General features: G+C 32.9%; 1 protein-coding gene across 1 annotated transcript; it reads left to right on the forward strand.

Annotated features, from left to right (window-relative positions):
• Window positions 1-4,261: 4,261 nt before the first annotated feature.
• Window positions 4,262-12,236, forward strand: LOC129901241 (protein mago nashi homolog). The gene is made up of 3 exons (XM_055976370.1): window positions 4,262-4,551; window positions 4,661-4,837; window positions 11,926-12,236. The coding sequence occupies exons 1-3, from the start codon at window positions 4,333-4,335 to the stop codon at window positions 11,983-11,985; spliced, it is 456 nt and encodes a 151-aa protein (XP_055832345.1). The 5' UTR covers window positions 4,262-4,332; the 3' UTR covers window positions 11,986-12,236.
• Window positions 12,237-22,470: the final 10,234 nt, after the last annotated feature.

A 22,470-nucleotide genomic window follows, 5' to 3' on the forward strand; every position in this document is an offset into this window, starting at 1 on the left:
GTAGAAATAAGAATTACCCATAAGAAAATCTTTTTTGAAATCAAGACATTTAGTTGAAAGAGCTTTAGATTCCGTGGGTGGAAGAACCCATGTGTCACGACCCAACCCCGTAGGTCGTGACTGGTGCCCGAATTGGACACTCATATGCACATCTGTTGTCTATAATCGGTCAACACTCACCTGACATGAATTTACACGGACGGAGCATCGTCTCAAAATTATCACATATACATATATATCGAGACCACCTGTCTCCTAGGGAGTCACAATTGTTAAAAGATAAGATATCATAGTACGTAAGCCGATAAGGCTGCCACTACGAATGGAAGCGTCCCAAAACATAAGTCATACTAGTACAACTGGACAACATTTATATACAACTCACACATGTGTCTACAAACCTCTAAGAGCGTAAGCAATAGCATATGATGGGACAGGGCCCTGCCGTACCCTTGAATAAACAAATATATACATTAAAGGGGTCGGTACCAAAAGTCCAGGCTCCGGGACAATGGAGCACTTGAAAACCGCGGAGTGGAAATCCTAAGCTGGCGGACCTCCAAAATGAGTATCTGTATCTGCGGGTAAGAAATGCAGCCCCCCCTCCCCCCCGAAGAGAGGAGGGTCAGTACGACATATGTACTGAGTATATAAGCATAAAAAATACAATAAGAAAGATTATATCTAAAATAGAGGTTTCAAGATACAAGTATGATACCGTTACTCAAGAAATCACTGTACTTGTGCCTTATGAAATAAAATGATGCATGTTTATATTATATATCATGTCCAGCTCGTTATGGACTCAGTAAATTTGTCATAAACATGTATATCATATTTCGTCCATTATGGTCTCAGCACCAACATCACATCATCATGTCATCATATCATATCATCATACATATATACCGTACCCGACCCTCAGTGAGAGGCTCGGTGAACAGTGCAGTGAAACTGTGCACGAATACATACTCGGCCCGAGACTCGGTAAAAAATATTGTAACAGTATGCACGAGCAGAGTAGTGAGTAACCTTATGCATTTAAATCTTCATTTGAGACTCAATAGAATAATCAAAATGAATCGTTATTTGAAAATCAAGATAATAGTCATTTCAAGTACCCTTCGATTGTCATTGTGGATTATACCAACTATGAATTATACCGAAATAAGAATTATACCAAAATATGAATTATACCAAACTAGGAAGGCTGAAATCATACACATGAATCAAGACACAACGATATAAGTTCTAGAGATCAAGGATATGAGCCATCCTATTGTATCTAAGAATAAAAATTTCTTTGGAATTTAAGCATTCGTCGTCCATTTGTTTCGTATGGATCATGCAAAAAGGAGGAAAAGTTAGCTTTACATACCTTTTAGTGACCATTCATGAATCCTTTCATTCCATTGCTCTTTTAGCCTATTTATATAAGAGTAACGTTCTCGTTAGTAACTATATTATTTATTTTTTTCTCAAATCTATAACCCATTTCTTAGCACCTATAATTCAGCTTATTTATTCTCGTTGAGGATTTTTCATTATCTACAGACTTAACGAAAACCGGACAACATTTCCCCTATATATTCGCCTATTCTGAATTTCCAATTGCCCTCCTGTTAACACCGAGATACCAACAACAACATATGAACACAATTATATTTTTACTTCCATAAGGATAACAACATGTTCATAACAACACGACTTTAACTTTAATCATCTAATTCTCGTTACATGACCAACAATAACCATAACGACAACAACATCACTATCAATCCATCATTCTAGTTAGAGCAGCCCCTACTCACGGTCAAAACAACAACTTACACTTCAACATCAATACCTATACCTTTTACATTCACTGTACATCTAACAAGTTTTTTTTATTGAGTTTAAACTACTTCCAAAACATGTAGAAAACAAGTTGAATCTTACCTTAACGATCTTGATTCTTTAACGTTATCTTCTCCAACAATCCAATTCACGTCCCAAATATCCTTGAACACCAACAATTTCCTTAGAAATCAAGCTCCTAAACTTGCCCTCACCAAGGTTCACTCTCTTGGCCAACCATGGCTATGACCGAGGGCCCTTTCTTCCTCTCCACCTCCATCTTATTTCTTTCATCTTAGAATTTTAATCAACCACAAAAACTAATTTTTCTCCTTCAAAAGCCATGCTGGCCGAAAGCAGCTATCACCATGATATTCTTTCTCCTAAACTCAATTTCCAACAAATGAAATGAATATACATCTTGATCTTTACTTAACAATATATATAAATAACCCATTTTCCTTACACATGCTCTCTCCCATATTGACTAACCATATTAGCATTGTTTTACTATTATCTTTATTAAATATATATTATTATTTTTTGAAGAATCGGATGGGACCCACAAAACATAATTAAGCTAATTAATTGTTAGTTAATCACTAATTATTAACTATTAATCTAATCACAATTAATTAACTCCTAATCTCCACTAATATTTTAGTATTGTTATTTTTTTCACTAAAAAGAAATTTATACATAATTTATATTTTAATTTAAAATTGAAATGTAAAGGTTTTTATTATGTGTCCAAAAATGACTCCGCCTTCATACGTGGTATAACATATTTTTAGACCAAATAAAATTTATAAGCAATTGGTGCACTAATAAAACTTGGAGATAGAAAGTCTCTACCTCGTATCCCAAATAATCTTGCCCTTAAACTTATCGCGATTAGCTAAAAAAAATAATATTCCAATGTACAAAAGTACGGGATGGAACATCCTTCCCTCCTTTAGAACATTCGTCCTCGAATGTTGAATTGATCCCATAAGGCTCTACAAAATTTTGGGGAAATTTTCCCTTATCGCTATAACATATAGTTTCCTCTGGCAACCAATATAGTCAAGTAAGGAGTTTGAAGTTACCTATAGGTGTAAGAAACAAGTAAATGTACTTGTTCTTCATCTCCTTTTCGGCTTCCCAGGTCATCTCTTCTCTATTCTTGTTTTGCCACAATACTTTGACGGAAGCCACGTTCTTGGTACGCAAACTTCTGACTTGGCGATCAAGTAAGACTATAGGGCTTTCCTTGTAAGATAGATCCTCCGTCACTTGGACATCATCTATGGGGAATACCTTTGAAGGATCACCAATACATTTGCGTAGCATCGACACATGAAAGACTGGGTGCACTGCTTCCAAATCAGATGGTAGATCTAACTCAAGCAACTTTTCCCACTCTACGGACAATCTGATAAGGCCCAATGTACCTCGGACTAAGTTTCCCTTTCTTGTCGAATCTCATTACACCCTTCAGCGGTGACACCTTCAAGAACACCCAATCCCCAACTTCAAACTCTAAGTGCCGACGTCGAGTATCTTCATATGACTTCTGTCGACTCTGGGCTGCTAATAGTCTCTCTTGAATCAACTTCACTTTGTCCACAGCTTGCTGAATCATGTCTGGGCCTATTAGTTTAGTTTCGCCAACATCAAACCAACCAATAGGTGATCTGCATTTTCTATCATACAAAGTCTCATATGGTGCCATCTGGATGCTAGAATGATAGCTGTTATTATAGGCAAACTCGATAAGTGACAAATGATCATCCCAGCTACCTTTGAATAACTACCGAAAATGGACACCCCTCTTTAGGTTTCAAACTTAATATTTATGGCTCTTTCGACTCAATTTCAAAGGGAGGAGTGGGCTGCGTAATTCGTGATTCGAATGGGAAATGGATTGCTGGAAAATGCTCAGTAATCTCCACAAATAGCACTTTGAATTCAGAACTCATAGCCTTTATCCATGGTCTTCTGTTAATAAAAAAACTAAATATTATGAACTTTAGTATAGCTACTGACTCTGTTGAGATAATAAAAATGTTGAATTTCAATATCGATTGTGACTCCATTATTCTCACTGAATGTAGGGAGTTGCTCTGGCTGCTGAAGAGGCCAATGATCCAGCATGAAGGAAGGGCCCAAAATAGAGTGGCTGATCTGCTAGCACGAAAGGGTAGGACTTTAACGGCGCCAGTAATGACACAAGAATGTATTCGAATCACTAAATTAATATATCCAAATTATCCTATTTTAAAGGTATTTCTGTAAATTGAAAAAGGATGAAAAAAATAATAATTAACCCTTTATATGATTTATATAAATTTCCCAAATGAATTAAAACAAGAGCAACCTATTTGAGATGGGCTTTTATTTTGTTGTTGTGGGCTTTTGTAATTTGGTTTGATCCAAAGCGTCTAAGAGGGGAGACCATTCGAGTTGTTAGAATTGGAGTGCAATTAGTCTTTTGAGGGCAGAAGAATCAGAGAGATGGCGGAATCGGAAGACAATGGCGAATTCTACCTGAGGTACTATGTAGGTCACAAAGGGAAGTTCGGCCACGAGTTCTTAGAATTCGAGTTTCGTCCCGACGGCAAGCTCCGTTATGCTAACAACTCCAACTACAAAAACGATACCATGATTCGTAAAGAGGTTTTCCTTACCCCTGCCGTCCTCAAAGAATGCCGCCGTATTGTTGCCGATAGCGAGGTACCACATTTATTGAAAACATCTTCCCTTCTCTTCGCCTTTTAGGTTTTGTTATTTTGATTATAAGGTTCAAAGGAGTAAAGAAAATTTGGTCTTTATCTGTTTGTAGATTATGAAGGAAGATGATAACAATTGGCCTGAACCGGATAGAGTGGGGAGGCAAGAGCTTGAAATTGTGATGGGAAATGAACACATATCATTTACCACTTCCAAGATTGGTTCTCTGATGGATGTGCAGACCAGCAAAGATCCTGAGGGACTTCGTATCTTCTATTATCTTGTTCAGGTAATAATTTACAGACTTCTTTTGTCTGAAATAAGTTCAGTTAATTTTGCTTCAAGTGGTCTAAAAAATTATACAGGCTGTTTGTTTGACCTAAAATCTAGATTGAAGATTAATAATTGAATTTATAAAATAGGGTCACAGACAAGTGAGTTGTTTGAATTATTTCAACCATGATTAACCTCTCAATAATGTGAATCTCGTTTAAATGATATAAGACAAACTGTAAAGAGTATAAAAATGATGAAATAAACAAAAGAGTGAGGATTCTTATTGAGAACTCCTGATTTCACCATGACCAGCCTTGTCGAATGAACACAATAGGTTGTTGTAACTTAAGAGCTTAAGCAGTAAGAGTCATGAAAATCTGCTGGTACGAGGGCAAAAGGGGTATATTTATAGTACAACCCTAGAGTAACATAGTCCTAATATTCCGCTCCTCATTATGATCAATATTTGCATGTCTCGTACGTAACATATGCTTATTTATAACCACCATAGAGGATCCCGAATATTCCAGAGTCAGTAGGTCTACGATACCTATCCTATCCTAACATTTGTCAACCGAGTGGACGCTCGTCTCCAGGACAACACCTTCTTACTACGGTATGATGGGTCTAGGGTAAGTTTGTTACATACCAGGAGCAAACTTCCTGGGTTGTTCCCTAACCTCTTATCGAAGCGATTTTTGATGACTTGGAGCTGACAAGCTATGTTGCTCGGACTCTTCAAAAATGTCAACGGGTGCGTGTCGGATTCTCCAAAAGTAGTATATTTTTGGAGAATCCGACATGGGTGCCGCATTGAATGTGAAGAGTCTGGCAACTTAGCTGACTAGACTTGTGCTGCCGCGCATCGTCCTCTGAGTTGTCCACTTGTCGCGACCATATTTATCGTCCTCTGAGTTGTCCATGTGTCACGACCATATTGCAACAATAACTATGCACATGAAAGAGAAAGATGTATTTTACTAACTCGCTTAATCTAATATGGAAACTCTATGTTCATAAACTTCACTTGTTTCTCCTTTCAAATGGTCGACATATGTGCTATAGGGTTTGACTGCGAAAGTTCAAATTAGATTCATATCGGAAGTTACTAAAAGTAGACCACAATATCCGTTTCTACTCTGTAGAAATGCCTCTCAACTATGAACTTATTTACTACCTGAGAAACTCCTCCATCGTCTAATTACTAATTTCTAAATTACCTATTATGATCAGTTCCAACAATTATCATCTTCATACGGGACTAGATATGCCCTCCTATCAACTTCCAAGGTCAATACACTTGGGAATACACTTTGTATTTGTAGCTGGATTTGGTTTATTTGCAAAGTTGTTGGCTTATGTTCATAATTGGGTTGACTAGTTGTATCGTTATTCTTGTTCCTGTCACCCATTTTCACAACTTCCCTTCCGCACTTGGTCATGACGTAAGAGAGGAGTATATTTGTTCTAGGAGAAAGAAATGATGATGACTAGTAGTAGGAAGGTGAAGGAGATTGCTTATCTCCAACAAGCAGAAACAAGGTGAATAGATAATATATATAAGGTTACGAGAATGAAATTGGGAAAAGGCATAGATTTCCTTCTGAACTTTTCTCGAAAAGTCGAGTACACACTTAAACTATTATAGCGACCTATTACACACATTTACTATTTAAAAGTGAATTTAATACCACCATGAGACATAGAACACCACTCTCACAGTATGCGGTATTTACACTCGCCCGCCACATCAACACTATGTCAGCACCATATCAAAAATTATAATTTTTATATTCTTTTTCTTTTCTTTATTCATTAACTTTTCTTTTGCTAACTATATTTTACTCTAATTAATCCCTAATTAATTATTAAAATCCTATAATAATTATATCTTGTTCATCACTAGACCCCACCCATTCCATCTCTCATAAAACCGAAAAAATCATGTATGACCATCTTTTGATTCTTTGCTCTTCACCACCACCATATAATATCACCTTCACCATTGATTCTTCTTCTTCTTCTTCGCCACCCACCCACCAACAAATATCACCACCACCATTATCAGTATCGATTTCTGCTTCTTCTACACCTTCAATTATCTCTTCTTTGCCACTTGCCACTTGCCACCCGCCACCTGCCACCAATAAACCCATCACTATATTTTAGTTTTTAAACCCAACCACCAACAAAGCTGCCATCACAATCAATTTCTTCAATTTCTCTTCTATCGCTTTCATCATTGATTTTTTGGCAAGGTGAGAGATCCCTTTTTAGAGAAGAGAGAAATTGGGTATGTTGGAGGTGGTGAAATCATGTAAGAATAAAAACAGGATTTATGAAAAAATTAAGTTGTAGAGAAGTGTGATAGAAAATAAAAAATGAAGACGAGGCCAGTGGGTGGGGTGTGAAGAAGAGGCGTGGGGGTGGAAGGAGGATTTTGACCTTTTTTTTCTTTAATTTTTATCAGACTCGCCATTTTTTAATTTATTTTATTTTTGTCACGTCAGTTTTAGAGGTAAACAAATTCACTTTTAAGTAGTAAAGCTGTGTAACAGGTCGCCGTGATAGTTTAAGCGTGTATTCAACTTTTCAAGACAAGTTCAGGGGAAAATCTATGCCTTTTCCCAAGGAAATTCTACCTTCTGGCTTACTATTGACAGCATATTCATCGTTAATGTTTCTTGGTAAGCTGCATAGTTTTTGAAATTAATAGTTTAAGAAATAGCCCAGAACCACCGAGTGAGTTTTAAAATTGAAAAAAAAAAACTACCCATTTTTCTCGTAGCTTTCATTCTTCTTTTCCATTTCCATCTATCCCACATCTCTCTCATATAGCTGCTCCTAGAGCAGCTTGCACGCCGCTTAAAATCCCATGTTGCATACCTCAAAGGCTCTTGTATATGTAACTTAGAAAATCGTAGAGAGTCAACGTTCCATGTCTTCACTCCTCAGTGAAACCCTTAAAGCTTCTTTGGTGAAAATAATCATTTTATGAAGAGAGATGGAAATAGAGATAAAAAAGTAGATAAAAGAGGAATAAAGTAGAGGAGTGCCAAGTGATGTGTGGGGTCTGAGGTAGGTGATTAGCAAAATGGTGAACATACAAGTTTAGTTTGAGGGGCCAATAGGATGCAGAACAAGTTGTGATATGTCAAACAAAGACTACCTTCAACAAAAAATGAAAAAAGAAGGTTTGATGAAGAAGGAAAAAGGGTAAAAGGCGAACATCATGAATATTGTCACTTGGAATAGAGCAACAATTTTGAAACATGTATGAGCTATATCTGAGGAGAAGAGCTGCCTCTGGATCAAGTGGATACATATATACTATATAAAATGAAGGGTTGGAAACATGCCCAAGCCTTGGGAATGCTACATGGGCTGTGAGGAAAATTATGAAGGCAAGGAAGTAATTAATGCAGGCAGTTTCGATACAAGGGGACTTAAGAACTAGGCTGCGCGACCCTTCGAAGTGGCCCAGTGGTTTGGGCTTGGGACTTCCATGTTGGAGAACTCAAGTTTGCAACCCCTTGCCAGCGAAAAGAAGGGCTTTGCCTTCTGGGTCGAGCTCGTCGCACCAGGCTTGCCTGGTGCGGTTACCTCTCCTGTGTGGTTTTCGATCTATTGCATAGGAGCGAATGTTTTACCATGTGCGCACCCAAAAAGTAGCGGCCGCGGGTTTCCCTTGTCATAAAAAAAACAACTAGACTACATGCTATGGTGGTGCAACAAAAGTTCTCGATAAAGAGGATATACAAGTTTGCTCCCTATCTACCCTAGAGTCCCTTGGAAGAGCCTGTCCCTGCCGGAAAATATTCATCCAAGACACAAGTTTATTCTATGGCTAGCAATCCAACAAAGACTGCCTACAGTTGAGAGATTGCTAAAAGTTGGAGTGCAAGTGCCCCCTTTGTGTCTTCTGTAGTAATGCTGATGAAACAATGGATCACTTATATTTCATGTGCCCTATCATTAGGGCTGTATGGCAGAGGATTCTGAAGTGGCTGAATGTACAAAGAACCATTGGTAGTTGGCAGGTGGAGACGCAGTGGATGAGTTCTGGGCGAAGAAGAAGTCTGGTAGAGGTGCTATAATAAGCTACTTATTTGCAATGTTTGTTGCCATTATATGGAGGGAACGCAACCAGATTAGATTCCAGGCTTGTATATTCTTGGAAGACGGAGTTTGCAAGGAGATGGCCATCTATATACATAGCAGAGGCACCAACATTAAAAACTGGCAAACTACCCTGGACACACTCATATCCTTCCCCTGATAGTCATGGTTGTTACTACAGTTTGGAACTACGAGAGGAAGTTGATAGAGAGATAGCTATAATAAGCTGTAATGAGAATCATAAGTAGTACTAGGTGATGAGAGTGATTTGTAGTGAGGCATATGTATAGTGAGCTTTCATTTTCCTTGATGTTTTTATTTCGTGAGAAACAAGAGGTCAGCCCTGTTTAGTTTTGTAATGTGGCACTTTTGGTATTAATAAAATGTTTAATTACCAAAAAAAGAAAAAGGGTAAAAGGCAGAATGTGATACTACATATGGCATTATGCAGCTCTTTGAATCACCGCGTGCAAGAATGGTTCCGATTATGCTTGCAAATTGTGTTTGCCTTGGTTCTCATGTTCAACCCCAATAGCCAGAGAGATTAACAGAATGATTCACTAGAAAGTGATGCAGTGCTTCACTAGTAAGAAATATCTCTGTATGGTGATTGCAGTCTAGATTCAGTGGAATAACGTATGGGCAGTGCCATTTGTCTTTGCAAGATGGAGAAGGTTAGAAAAGATTAAACGGGAGGAAGATGGAGGGCTATGGTGACTGTTAAATAAGCAAATTTGTGAATGTGTAAGGAGATGAAATAGGAGAGGAAGAGATGATGGAAGGTTTTATTTTTTATCAAATTTCTTTAAATTTAACCATGGTTTGTTTTTTGGACAAATTTGAAAATTAGAGTGTCATGATGGAGTTAAACTTTTTTTTAAAGATTCGTTTAAGTTATAGTTCCATGTAGTTAAAAGTTTCACTATTAAGAGTGCAGTTGGTTTAAGTTGAAAACCACGATGAGATTTGCCATTTTCTGTTTTTCTTACATGTTTGCTTACACATTCACTGCCTATGCAAACCATTTGATACCCAGGCCTGCACTTGTGAAATTTTATTATCTTCTTCTAATCTTTCCTTCAGTGGTCGAATAAGCTCCAAGTTGATTCCATGTTCTGTATTTGTAGCCTCATTCTTCCATTATAAAGAATGTTCGTTATCAGTAGCCTTATTCTTTTAGTTGAAATAATCAAACAGCTTTAGAATCAAACTTGATATCCGCTCTATCTAGGGTAGGCGAGTGGAAGTGATCAGGTAGCTTGCTTTGAAAGAAATGCTGTGGCTCAGGCTTTATTGAAACTTGTTGTGGTCTGGACTCTTGGTAATGATGGTCAAAGAGGATTTGGTTAAATGCAATGCAAAAACCTGTTCTCCACAGACCATTCAATTAAAATCTTTAAGCCTTCAAAGCAGATGATGAAAATACAAGAAAGAGGATTGAGAAATTTGGTTGGGGGGTGGGAGAATCCCTTCCGTAAAAAGGGAAGTTTCTGCTTTGATGGTTTCTAAAAGGAATTGCAATTTGTTTCCTACCCCCCACCCCCACCCATAACAGATATAGATAATAAATGAGTCCGGAGCCAAAAGGGCCACTTTTCCTAACTAAAATGTATGAAGGGCCATTTATTTTCCCATTTAACCAAAAGTGACAAGTAGCTTGGCTTTAGCGACTTGTCCTAATTTTTAAAGGATGGCTAAATGGCCGTTTATCCATTTAAATTATTATTATTTTTAATTTTTTTAGTGTGTCACTGGAACTTCAGCTACTTGCAATTGTTTTTTTTTATTGTTCAAAATACTTGCCTTTTGAACTCAAAATCATGTGAAAACGCGACTTCCGAGTCTTTGAGTGGTGCACGTAACCCTATTTATACAACCACCTCTTAATTGTTTGAAATTACTCCATCAAATTTTCATTCCTCTTTAAACACTTCAAAAATCAACTTTCTCCATCTATCAAGTTCATCTCTTTTTACGTCAAAGTCTTTTATTTGAAGTATGTTTTAAAATTTTATATTTTCTTATTTTATTTTAAAGTTCAAAGAAAAGTTACTAATTGTTAGTAATTTATTATATTATAAGTATATTCCTCGTTAAATAATTGTATTTTTCTTTTGAGTATTTGTAAGTTATTAATTGTTATTATTATAATAATAGTATGAAGAATAACTGTAACAAAATTTTTATATTTTCTTTGTATATAGATATGCATCCTCCATGTGTCTAGAGATATGCATATCGAGAAAAATTCTTATCTTTTCAGAAGTTTTTTTTAAATTTTTTCTAACCTATTTAGAAAGCATTTGTCTTTAAAAAAATTCACGTGATCTTTTATCTATTTAAAAGATCTTTCAAAACTTCTACATGATTTTTTTTTATCTATTTGGAAGATCTTTCATGTGATTTTGAGTTTTAAAGGCCTTCATCTACAAAAAAGATTTTGAGTTCTGAAGGCAAGTATTTTGAACGACAACCAAAAATAAATAAACAAAAAAATAATTGCAAGTTCTCGTGACATACTAAAAATAATAAAGGTAAGTTGCTCAAAGCCCATCGACTTACTAAACAATGTAAATGGATAAACGTTCGTTTGACCATCCGTTAAAAATTAGGACATGTCGCTCAACAGCTTGTTTGTTTTAGGTTAAATGGGAAAATAAGTGTCGGTTTATGCATTTTAGTTAGGAAAAGTGGCCCTTTTGACTCCGGATTCAAGAATAAATTACACATGATTTCGCTGCTCTAAATGGTCCCTTAATCACTTTAAGAAGAATCTCAAAAAATGGTCACTTTGAAGAAGATGCTGTGTTCACATGCTTGAGTCATTCATCTGCCATGCAAGTTTAACTTATTTCTTTCAAAGATCACAGGTTTAATAGTGTATTGCTTGAGGAGTTGATATTGGTCCATACCACTGCGCTTCATTCTTGGAGTTCTTCTGCATCATTTAACACTTGTTTTCTCATTGTCTTGTCATTGCAGGACCTCAAGTGTTTTGTGTTCTCTCTCATCTCTCTCCATTTCAAGATCAAGCCCATTTAAGTCATGCTGCAGACGAGCCGACACTTCCTAAGTCGTTGTTTAGGTTCATGTTTCTAATGTGTTAATGGTGTATCCCATGTTAGATAAGTGTCTCTTTGTGGTGCCGTTTGATGAATTGCTTGAGGGAGCTCTCTTCTTTAGACCTTATTTTCTGATGAAAGGTCCTGTATCTCTCTTTTCAGTTCCCCCTTTATTTGTGTGGCTGTTCTCCATCACATTATTCTATCTAGTCTGCTGTTTGTTTGCAAGTACAGGGGAGGCACCAGGTTCTTTTAATTTCCATTTTAAAAGGATGGTCTCTCGGCCAATTCGCGCACAACTCAACTATTCTATCTGGTTGGTGTTTCTACCTCCCACTCACCTAGTTTATTTTATCATGTGATCCGTTGACTTACACTATTAGGATGAACTTCTTTTCTTCCACTGGAGATATGAACCCATGAAGTTGGAAAAGATGAAAGTTGTGTCAAAGGAGAGAAGAGAACAGAGGTTTTTCAAATGTTATTTGAACTTTTTATGATCAAATACTGATTTTGGAATAAAATGAAAAATTATTTCGGAATAAAGTGTTTCGTTCTCCTTTGGCGTGGAAGGTAGTTTTCGTGCCATTAACACGATGTCCCTGAGTGGTGGTATCTTATTCCAGTCACTAATCAGCTGGACCTTTTAGTATTATTATATTATTATTATTCCCTTCCAGATTCTTCTCGCCAGTTGTAGCATTTAGTAAGTTGAATATGTAAAGCAAATAAATCATTGGTGATTAGGAATTACATTTTAGTAGAGGCAAAAAAAATAAAATATTTGGTGATATCTAAATTCTAGGGAATAGAGTTATTTGATATGAGTACTGGGTTGAATTGAGCTTAGCTTAGCTCTACGCAGAGGTGGAGCTAGCAATGAGCCCTTTCGATAGGAATTTACATTGTTTATATATGATTAAAATTATTTTATGTATATAATAAATGTTAAATTCTTTTTGATATTTTTGTGGGTATATAATAAATATTGAATTCTCTTTTACTTTTTTATATGTTTACTTCTTTATATTTTGAATCCTTAAATGAAAATGTTGGTTTCGCCACCGGAGAAATTGCCAGCAACTTGAATGTAATTTTCAACCCCATTAAGAAAGTGTGAATTTCCAAATAATAATAATAATAAGATGACGTCTTATACTCAAATTATTTTTTGGTGAAACTTCACCAACTCGCGGTTTTAGTCGCTATCAGAATACTATATTGGCTGTTGATTAGGACATAAATTTTAGAGTTTAAGATATAACACAAGGAATAATAAATTTTTTATACTATTATAAGTTATTTTAAATATATTGTAATGCGTGATATATTTTATTTTGGATGTAAATATTTTAACAGTAACAATATATAATTATATATAACTGAAAACCTTAAATTTTACTGTAATGAGAAAGAGATGTATGAAACTTTATTTCGAATAAAGGGAACAGATAGGAAAAGAACGAATATGTTGAGGCAGAAATATACTGTTAGTTAAAATATATAAAGCTACGTCATAGAGAAAATCAACCCGCACACTCTATAACTCACTTCTAGGGTCTGTTTTAAGAAATATTTTTTATGTAAAGTATTTATCTAGAAGTTGTTTTTGTTTTTGAAAATAAGTGAACTTTTGTATATGTTCGAGTGTTTGGTAATTAAGAAAAATATTTTATTTTAAAAATATTAATATGTAATTTAGAAAAATATCATGAGGACGGAATGAGGTGGGGATAGGACTTTAGGGACGGGATGGGATGGTCAAGCAGTTACGGAGCCAAAAATTTCTTTAAGAAGTTTCAAAATATAAAAAAAATGCACAAATAAATTAAGAAGATTCAACATATATTATAAATACATAAAAAATAATTAATCGTATATATATATATGATATAAAATGGTTGATAAAGATAAAGAAAATGGTTTGGATAAAGATGGCGGATGTAAATTAAATATGTTATAAATCCTACTCAGTACTCTCTCTCTCGTTTAGTCGTACCATGTTTGTCTTTAGATGTTTATCCTAATTTCTCTATTTTTACTTTTTTTTTATGTTACCCCGTTCATCTCTCTCTCTCAACCTATGTTCTTAACAATTTCTTCTTTAACCACACCCCGAATATGCGTCTGGTAGGGCTGTACAGGGCAAACCGATAAACCGCACCAAACCGACAAACCGAACCAAACCAGAAAAAAAACCCGACTAGTGGTTTGGTTTGACTTGGTTTGGTGTTTGGAAAAAACACCCAACCATTATAGGGTTGGTTTGGTTTTAACTAAAAAAAGTCAAATCGAACCCAAACCAACCCGATTATAGATATACTACTTTTAAATTATGTTATACATAAAAATATTTCTTAAAATGTAATTTATAAATATTTTTTAAAATTTTTTCATAATTTTTGTTTTCTTTCTTACATTTAGATTTGGACTTGAGAAGCTCATCTAAATAATATGCAAAAAAAGCTCATCTTATAAAGTTATATTATAAAGTTAAAACTTCAAACAGTGTTCTGCATCCATCTTATATGTTGATATTTTGTACTAGAACTCTTTTTAAGAAGCACTGCTCTGTGCTTTTTATTAGATACTATAAAAAATTCGAAAAAATTCGAAAAACCCGAGAAACCCGAAAAAACCCGAAAAACTCGAGAAAAATTGATATCGAAAAACTCGACTTTTATTGATTTGGTTTGGTTTGTAAAAAATCCGAACCAACCCAATCCATGTACACCCCTAGCGTTTGGCAACAAATACGTTCTTTGTTAACTAGCGGACTTTCAAGGCCAGAATTCCTAAGAATTTATAGGTTAATCCATCGTTGCTATTAAGAAGTTAAGAGGTTAACCATATATTAAGGGTAAAACATTATAAAACAAAAATTTACATATGAAAGAAATAAATATTTTTGAGGGGAAATCTGGGTATAAAACATCAAAAAGATTTACATGATTTAACTGAGAGAGGTTTTCCTTTCGGGAGCCCCTGAAGAACTTGCAAAGACTTGAGATATATTAAAACACACTTATTTTTATACAAGCTTGATTACACACCAAGGGTAGCTGGTTTCTGGGTAGGAATATTGAACATTTAGGGAAGGGGAATATGTTGTGAGTTGGAAGTTATATGTTGGTTTTTTCTCTCTAAGTTCTACTTCTCTTGCACATGCATCTATCTTTTATATAGGCGTAAGAGAAAAGAAACTAATGGTCTTAAACAAGCAACGTGGCTCAAATAGTAATGGACGACAAACTAAGATAAGATTCTTTAATAATGCAAGTCGGGTGCGCAATAGGCTCCATCGCCACATGCATTATTAATATCTTTCCTTTTTGACTGACACACGTGTGCTTGAACATTTTTTTGAAGGATAGTGATAAAGCAAGCACTCTTACAAAATAAATGTGGGCATACCCACATGTCACACTATTAGTTACATAAAATATGGTAGTAATTTTGCCACGTCTTCTATCTTATCCCCTTATCTGGTTCTCTGTTTTTTCATTACTCCTTTTGTCTATAGGTATCCAGGTTATGCAAAGTAGTGGAATTAAAAATTATTTCTGAATCATCGTCTTCGTACGGATCTTGAGCTTTTTGATAATAAGAATTGTCTCCATAGGGCTCATCTTCTCCTGAACTTGGAGTTCTGTTTGAACTATTAACTTTATTTGTATTTGGAACCAATCTGTCCATACTAGGACTTGGACTGTCTTTACTAACAATATGCTTATCTTGTTCTTGGTTCTGAAAGAATTGTTCTAAAGTCTGTTTTATTATAGATTCTATTTTTTCATTTTTTTCTTTTTAGAAATTATACTTTTCTTGTCTTTTTGAAATAAAGATTTAGGTAATCTCCTTCTTGATGAAGAGCATCCTTCATCTTCACTTTTTGGCAAAGTGACAGTCGTTGATGAATTTGATAGGTTTTTACCGATCACTGTTTGAACCGGATTAGCTATAGCTTCATCCGATACAGTGAATTTCTTAGCATTCAGTGGGGAATGCACACCCTTCTCACTCATTTTGGCTTGAGATGAAAAACTTGAGTCTGGATTCTCAATGCTGGCATCAGTCTGAGAGGTGAACTTGCTCTTAAGTGTCTTTACTTGTTTTATTAGTCTGGAATTCTCTTGAAGGAGGATTTCATTTTTAGCATTAAGTCTTTTGAATGCCTCGGTCATGGATGAACAATGATCACAAAAAAATATTTTGTCTGTATCTTTTTAGATATTGTACTGGGAATTTGGTTTGGACTTTGTCTGAGGGATGGAGATATATAATAATTTGACCCAAGGATTCTCCTGGCGTAATCTAAAGCTTCATTAAAGTTATTAAATTCTTTAAAAAGTGGGATTTTTACTCCATTTATAGAGTTTACTACTTCAATCCATGTTTGAAAAACACCATTAGTCTTTCCATGTATAACCACACAATATTTAAACTTATTTTCTCTGTTTTTATCTGAAAAATATTGACATAGTGCATTTGTAGCAACAATAAAATATTTAGTGTCTTTTTTGTTATATGCTATTCATAAATTGTCTACTAAGTATTTCTGAGATTTATCCAAGGTACAGTCTTGTAGTATTCTAAATGATAGGTTACATTGAGGATAAGAAATTAAATTGTACTTACCAAAATAAATGCATTCCATCATTTCTGCTGAAATTTGCGGTCTAAAATTTATATTGCCTAATAAAGTCTGAGCGTATGAGTTTGGAGCTGGGACTATGCCCTTGCCTTTGTCTGCTGGCGGTTGGCCAGTTAGTCTCGTGCTGAAACAGATGTTATATTAATTAGTTTTAATTTATAATCTACTCAATTGATCCGCTAAATCATTATCTTTTCCTTTTACATATTCAAAAATAATATTATTATATATAGATATGATATCCATGAAATTAAGCCACCCTCTCTTACTGCTAGCTTTATCATTTATTTTTTTGTGGAACTTACCTATGGCTTCGCAATTTGTTCTTACCAATACTTCATCTTTATTTAAAATATATAATTTAAAACTATTTAGTCCTATATTATTGCTAATACCTCTGCATCTATACTACTCATATTTCCTTTTTCTTTGTATTATCCTTATTACATATCAGACTTGTGTTATTTTCTTCAATATCCATAAGTTTTGTTTCTAATTGTTCTAGATATATGGTTTCCTGTGTAGATATATTGTTTATTTCTATTTTGTCTTTCCGCTTTTCTAATAAAACTAATCTCTGGTCTAATTCGTTTATCCTTGTTTCTAATGTTAGTAATCTTAGATTAGTAGCTTGATTTTCTATATGTGTATTTTCTTATTTTTATTTACCGTTATTTTTAGTTTATCTTCTATACAACTAATACAAGCCTCCATATAACATTTTTGACATTTAGCTCTATTTGTTTTACTAAGGTACCATCTACATATATTACATTGATTACTATCTATTTTTTTTGTCTTTCAAAGTCATGATTACAATCCTGGATAATATTCATCATAGTACTAACTTGTAAATTATCTAAATTTAACTCATTTATTTCTAATTCTATTTCATTTATTAAATTAACTTTTTCAAAATCAGATGAATCTGAGTGGGTTTTGTCTTCTACTTCTATACTCATAATAGAATATATATTTTCAGTGTCTGACATATATTCGTCTACATTCAAAAGAGTTTCTTGAAAATCTTCTATCAATTGAGAATTTCTAGTTCTACTGTTATTTCTTTTTGGACATATGTTTGCTAAGTGTCTTTGTGGCGGAAAGTAAGATGAAGGGAAGCTCACATCTGCGATAAAGACTTATACTACAGTTTGGAAACTCATGTCTTCTCGATAGGGAGAGATAGATCCAGCCACCACTGAAAGACTTTTTCAAATTCATCAAAGAATTTTCTATACTTCCACAAGTATAACATTCTAATTTATTATTATAATTTCTATATTTTCTAATGTGTCTATCTTTATTTAAATATGATTTTCTAGCCGAGGATTTACGTAAGTAATATTTTTTACAATTATAAGGTCTCTGGTTATAAGTAGATCGCCTTTTATATCTTTTTGGTTTACGTTGTTCTTTATCATAGCTTTGTGTTGTATATATCATGGTTTTACAGAAATTTATTTTATTTTGTTTTAATTATTTTTGTACTTGTATATTTTTCTTGTAACACTTTCATTACATGTTGTATTTTTTTTCCTAATTTTTTATCAAAGGTATTTCCACTAATGGTACAATAGTAAAAGTATTCATTAAGAATTTTTTTTATATGTACCCAATTTGAGATACTTAGTTGTTCTAACTTAATTAAAGCATTTCTTTGTAATGCTACTAAACCACTATTTGGATCTTCTCCTGTAAGTAAAGTATGTATTTTGTTTGTAAAATTATAAGAATTTAGTCCTAAGCTTATTAAGACCTGAAATTCTTGGGAAAAGTTTTGTTTGAATGCTTCACATACTGCCTTCGCAGATTCTTCTAGGAAGGTTTTTAGGTATTTATACATTGTTTCTGTATCCGTTTCACTATAATTTTTATATAATATGCTACTACTATTCTTTTCCATAAAGCAATAACTCTATTTTAAATTTGTGAATCATGCGCCGCTATATTTAATATTTTTTCTTTATTTCCTCCCTCTTGTAATGTAATGGGTTCTTCTACAGGCATTTTTCTGCCTGCTGGTTTTATATGTTCTTTTATTTCCATTTTTGGATTCGATCAATATACTCTTCTTTGTGGTATGTTTCCTGTACTATAGTCTACTGTCTGCGCAGAAGCCGTCTTTTGGAAAGGACTAGGGTTAGTAGAGCTAGTTGCTTCCCATCAACTCCTTATGACTTGTTATGGATAATATGTCTTCGTTTTCTTCAATGTCAGAAATTGTATATAAAGATTTCGAATATTATGTTTTATATGCTAAGTTATCATTTCTATGTTTACACATTTAAAAATATTTTATGATTTCCGTTATATTCATATTGCCCTATTTACATTATTTGCATTTAAAGACTATATAATTATTTTCTTCGTGTAATCTTTTCGCTTCTTCTATGGCGTCGTCTACTTCATATCTTTCGTGTATTACTTCTATATTCATAAATTCTTCTTGTTCCGTTTCTATAGTGTTTTCTGTCTCATTATTATCTAATTCTTTTTGACTTGTATAAGTATAATCAGTAAATCTGATTGATGTTTCTCCTTTTGAACTAGTATACATTAAATTAGCTTCTGGTGCAAACACCTTTGATTTGCTAAGTTTGTCTAAATTTCATTCTAGTCCTGATATTCTTCTGGAGTTATTTTTATTGATTTTATTAATTTTATTCCTTTGTTTCTCATTACCTCAACTACATCGTTTACTTGAAGTTTAAAACCTACACACATCAATAAATTATTTCTATTATTCATTTTCTTATATCCCTTAGTCTGAATTTCTATTTTAATATTTTTTTCAAATTCTCTTAGATTTATTAAGAAGTCTGGGCTAATATAGAATATTCTCCCATTATTAGTCATATCTATTTCTGTTAAATCGATTATTGATTTCTTTAGGCCTGACCATCTATCATCATATAGTACTATTAAAACTTTAGATCCTAAATTCTTTTTAATTAGTCCTTTAATTCCTATGACTATTAGCCCATATGCATTAACATCATTCTAGAATTTCTTATTGATTTTAGGAATTCAGGGTTTGCCAGATTTAGAGTTAAATTTTTTTTCTTATTGTTGATATCTGTTCTTCTCTATAATGTCTGTATAATTAATTTTCTCGAGAGAATTTTACATTATATAATGTCTTTGGATTTAGTAATTTTAATTGATTCTGCTGAAAAATTTATAAATCTTTGTCTACATCTATTATTTTATTTAATTCTTGACTTTGTTCATCATTAAAGTGTCTCCTTGATAATATTTGAGAAATAATATTATTTTCAATTCTATTGTCTGGAAAACGTACGTTGGCCTGTCTTCTTTAATGGTTCTACTTGATCTATTTGAAAGAAAGTCCATTTTTGTGGTTTTCTAGTTATTTTTTGCCTATTTTTCTGTGGGGCTATTTCAACTCTCTTTAATTAAGTAATTAATTCGTCTATTTCTATGTTCTTAGGTGCCTGGTTTTCAAGTTGTTTTTCTTTTATTAGTTTATCTATCTTTATGTTTAATTCTATTAGTAAATCTATTATTGTATTATTTTATTTTAGTATGACCTTATCTGTTTGACTTGACGGAATATGTTTTGAAAATTATTTTGGCTCGGTGTGGAATTTTGTTGTATATTCTAATGCCTTTTGTAATTTACATCTTCTTCATTCATGAAAGTGAAGTTTGTTCTAGTCTTTGAATTATTCTTTTTAATTCACCTATATCAGTAGTTATTACTTCTACTTGTTCTATGATTTTTGTAACTACTTGAGTATTTTTAATTTCTAATTTTTTGAATTTTTCAATTATTGTCTTAATTAACTTTTCTACTTCAATTTTTATAGGTGTTTTTTCTAGATTAAACTTTGTATCTAAATATTGAATCTTTCTATCTATTTCGAATTCTTGTGATTTTAAGAAATCAAGGTTTTGTTCCAGTCTGCCTAGTACTTTTTTCTGCTTATTTTGAGTAGCTTCTATTGCTTTGAAGAGTCTTATTATAGTTTTATCTTGTTGTTGAACTTTATCACTGAAATTTATTATTAAATCTACTAAAGTATTATACTGTTTGTCTTCAGAATGTAATATATGTTCTCCTTTTTGCAAAATTACACTTTATGATACTATTTTCATGTAATGATCTATATTTCTTTTCAAGATGGATTCTTAGATCTAAATATTCAAGGTGTTTTAGAGAATCTATTTTGTGATACTATCCTAGAGAACTTGTAATTTTATAGGTCTTTTTGTAATATTTTAATCTATTAGTACTGTATCCGATATCTAATTCTTTACTCAATTGTTCTTCTATCTAGAACAAATATTCCTTTAATCGTTTTAAAGATTGTCTAAGTTCAAATCTATATTGTATTTCGTCGTAAAGCCAATCATATCTTAATTTTATTCTGTTTATGTATTTAAGAGGCATAAATGATATTAACCTAACGGAATTATCTGAAGTATGTTTTGGTAATTTCTAATTCTAATATTGAAATAGCTTATGTTTCTTTCGATATTATCTAAGTCTCTTTGTAAATATATTTTTTGTTGTGTAGATGTATTTTCTTTTAGAGATGAATAAAGTTGTCTTAGATTACTTTTTGTTTTCTTTAATTTTGATTTGTGATGGAGTTCTTGTTGAAACCATTGATGTACTTGTCATATTCGTTGAAATAAAGGTTGGTGTTGCATTAATTTATCCTAACTGAAAAGCTTTTTGCTTAATATATTCTTGTATAAATTTTATTTGTCTATTATAGTGTTCTATGTCACTTTGACAACTATGTAATTTCCACTTTAAAGCACTTATAAGTTCTGGATTTATAACTCTTTCCTTTCTAAAGTGATTATAAGTTTTATCTAAGTTATCTACTATTTCGACTATTTTTGAGTATATATATATTGCATATGTTTTAATAACTATTTTGTACAATATTAGGAATATCGATAAGTATTTTTTGAATTCTTCATGTCAAACACACCCTGCCTAAGTAGGTGTTTGACCATAGAATTTAGAATCTTAATTCAAGTTTTAATTTAAAATCAAAATTTATTTATTATATTCACACAACTTTTCAATTTCAGATCTTGAAATCATTTCCACTCCCAAATCAGAGTAAATTTCTTAGATAGTCATCAATGTCTGAGAATTTGTTCTATAATATTACTTTTTTCTTTTAGGGTTTCAATATCACCCAATTATTTCTATTCTCCTCAAAAGCTACTCCTCTCTCCTAATGAAATACCATGTCATATTATTCAATTTTTTAATAATTTTTTTTAACAATACAATAAAAGATTGTTTACTATTTTATAAGCAACTTCTTTTAGGTATTCAATTAAAGCATTTACCCCATTTTTGAATTTTATAAAAGGTAAACAAATTTTAAATTAAAATTAATTAATATTTATTATTTATTTGTCAATATTTTTAAAAATTAATCATAAATAGTTATTCTCTTATTTATTTGAGTACATTAAATTAATATTATTAGTACACAACATTTTTTGTTATGATATATATATAGCTATGATAAGCTACATTTTTAGTTTCACAATGTATTCCGTTGAACTATTATCAAGGCAAATCTTTATTTTTGATTATTTACCTTGGACAAAAATTAAATATTTCATTTGCTTCAACTTATTTGTCCTTTTTTAGTATGTTTAAAAAATATCTCTTTTTTTAGCATCTTTTTAATTTCAGTATTCCACATCACGTTTAAGACACAAAATTAAAAGGCATTTTAGTATATTTGATATATGTTTGATTTAAAATCAAAAGATTCATAATTTTTTTTTCATTTTCTTAAATTTCGTGTC

The sequence above is a fragment of the Solanum dulcamara genome, chromosome 8, assembly GCF_947179165.1.
Source record: "Solanum dulcamara chromosome 8, daSolDulc1.2, whole genome shotgun sequence".
Lineage (NCBI taxonomy): Eukaryota > Viridiplantae > Streptophyta > Magnoliopsida > Solanales > Solanaceae > Solanum > Solanum dulcamara.

What these genes read in the sequence shown, in the direction of transcription:
- LOC129901241 (XM_055976370.1), top strand. Translation starts at nt 4,333, where the DNA reads ATGGCGGAATCGGAAGACAATGGCGAATTCTACCTGAGGTACTATGTA. An exon ending in GTATTGTTGCCGATAGCGAG is followed by an intron (nt 4,552 to 4,660) that starts GTACCACATTTA and finishes ATCTGTTTGTAG; the next exon opens with ATTATGAAGGAAGATGATAA. An exon ending in TCTTCTATTATCTTGTTCAG is followed by an intron (nt 4,838 to 11,925) that starts GTAATAATTTAC and finishes TTGTCATTGCAG; the next exon opens with GACCTCAAGTGTTTTGTGTT.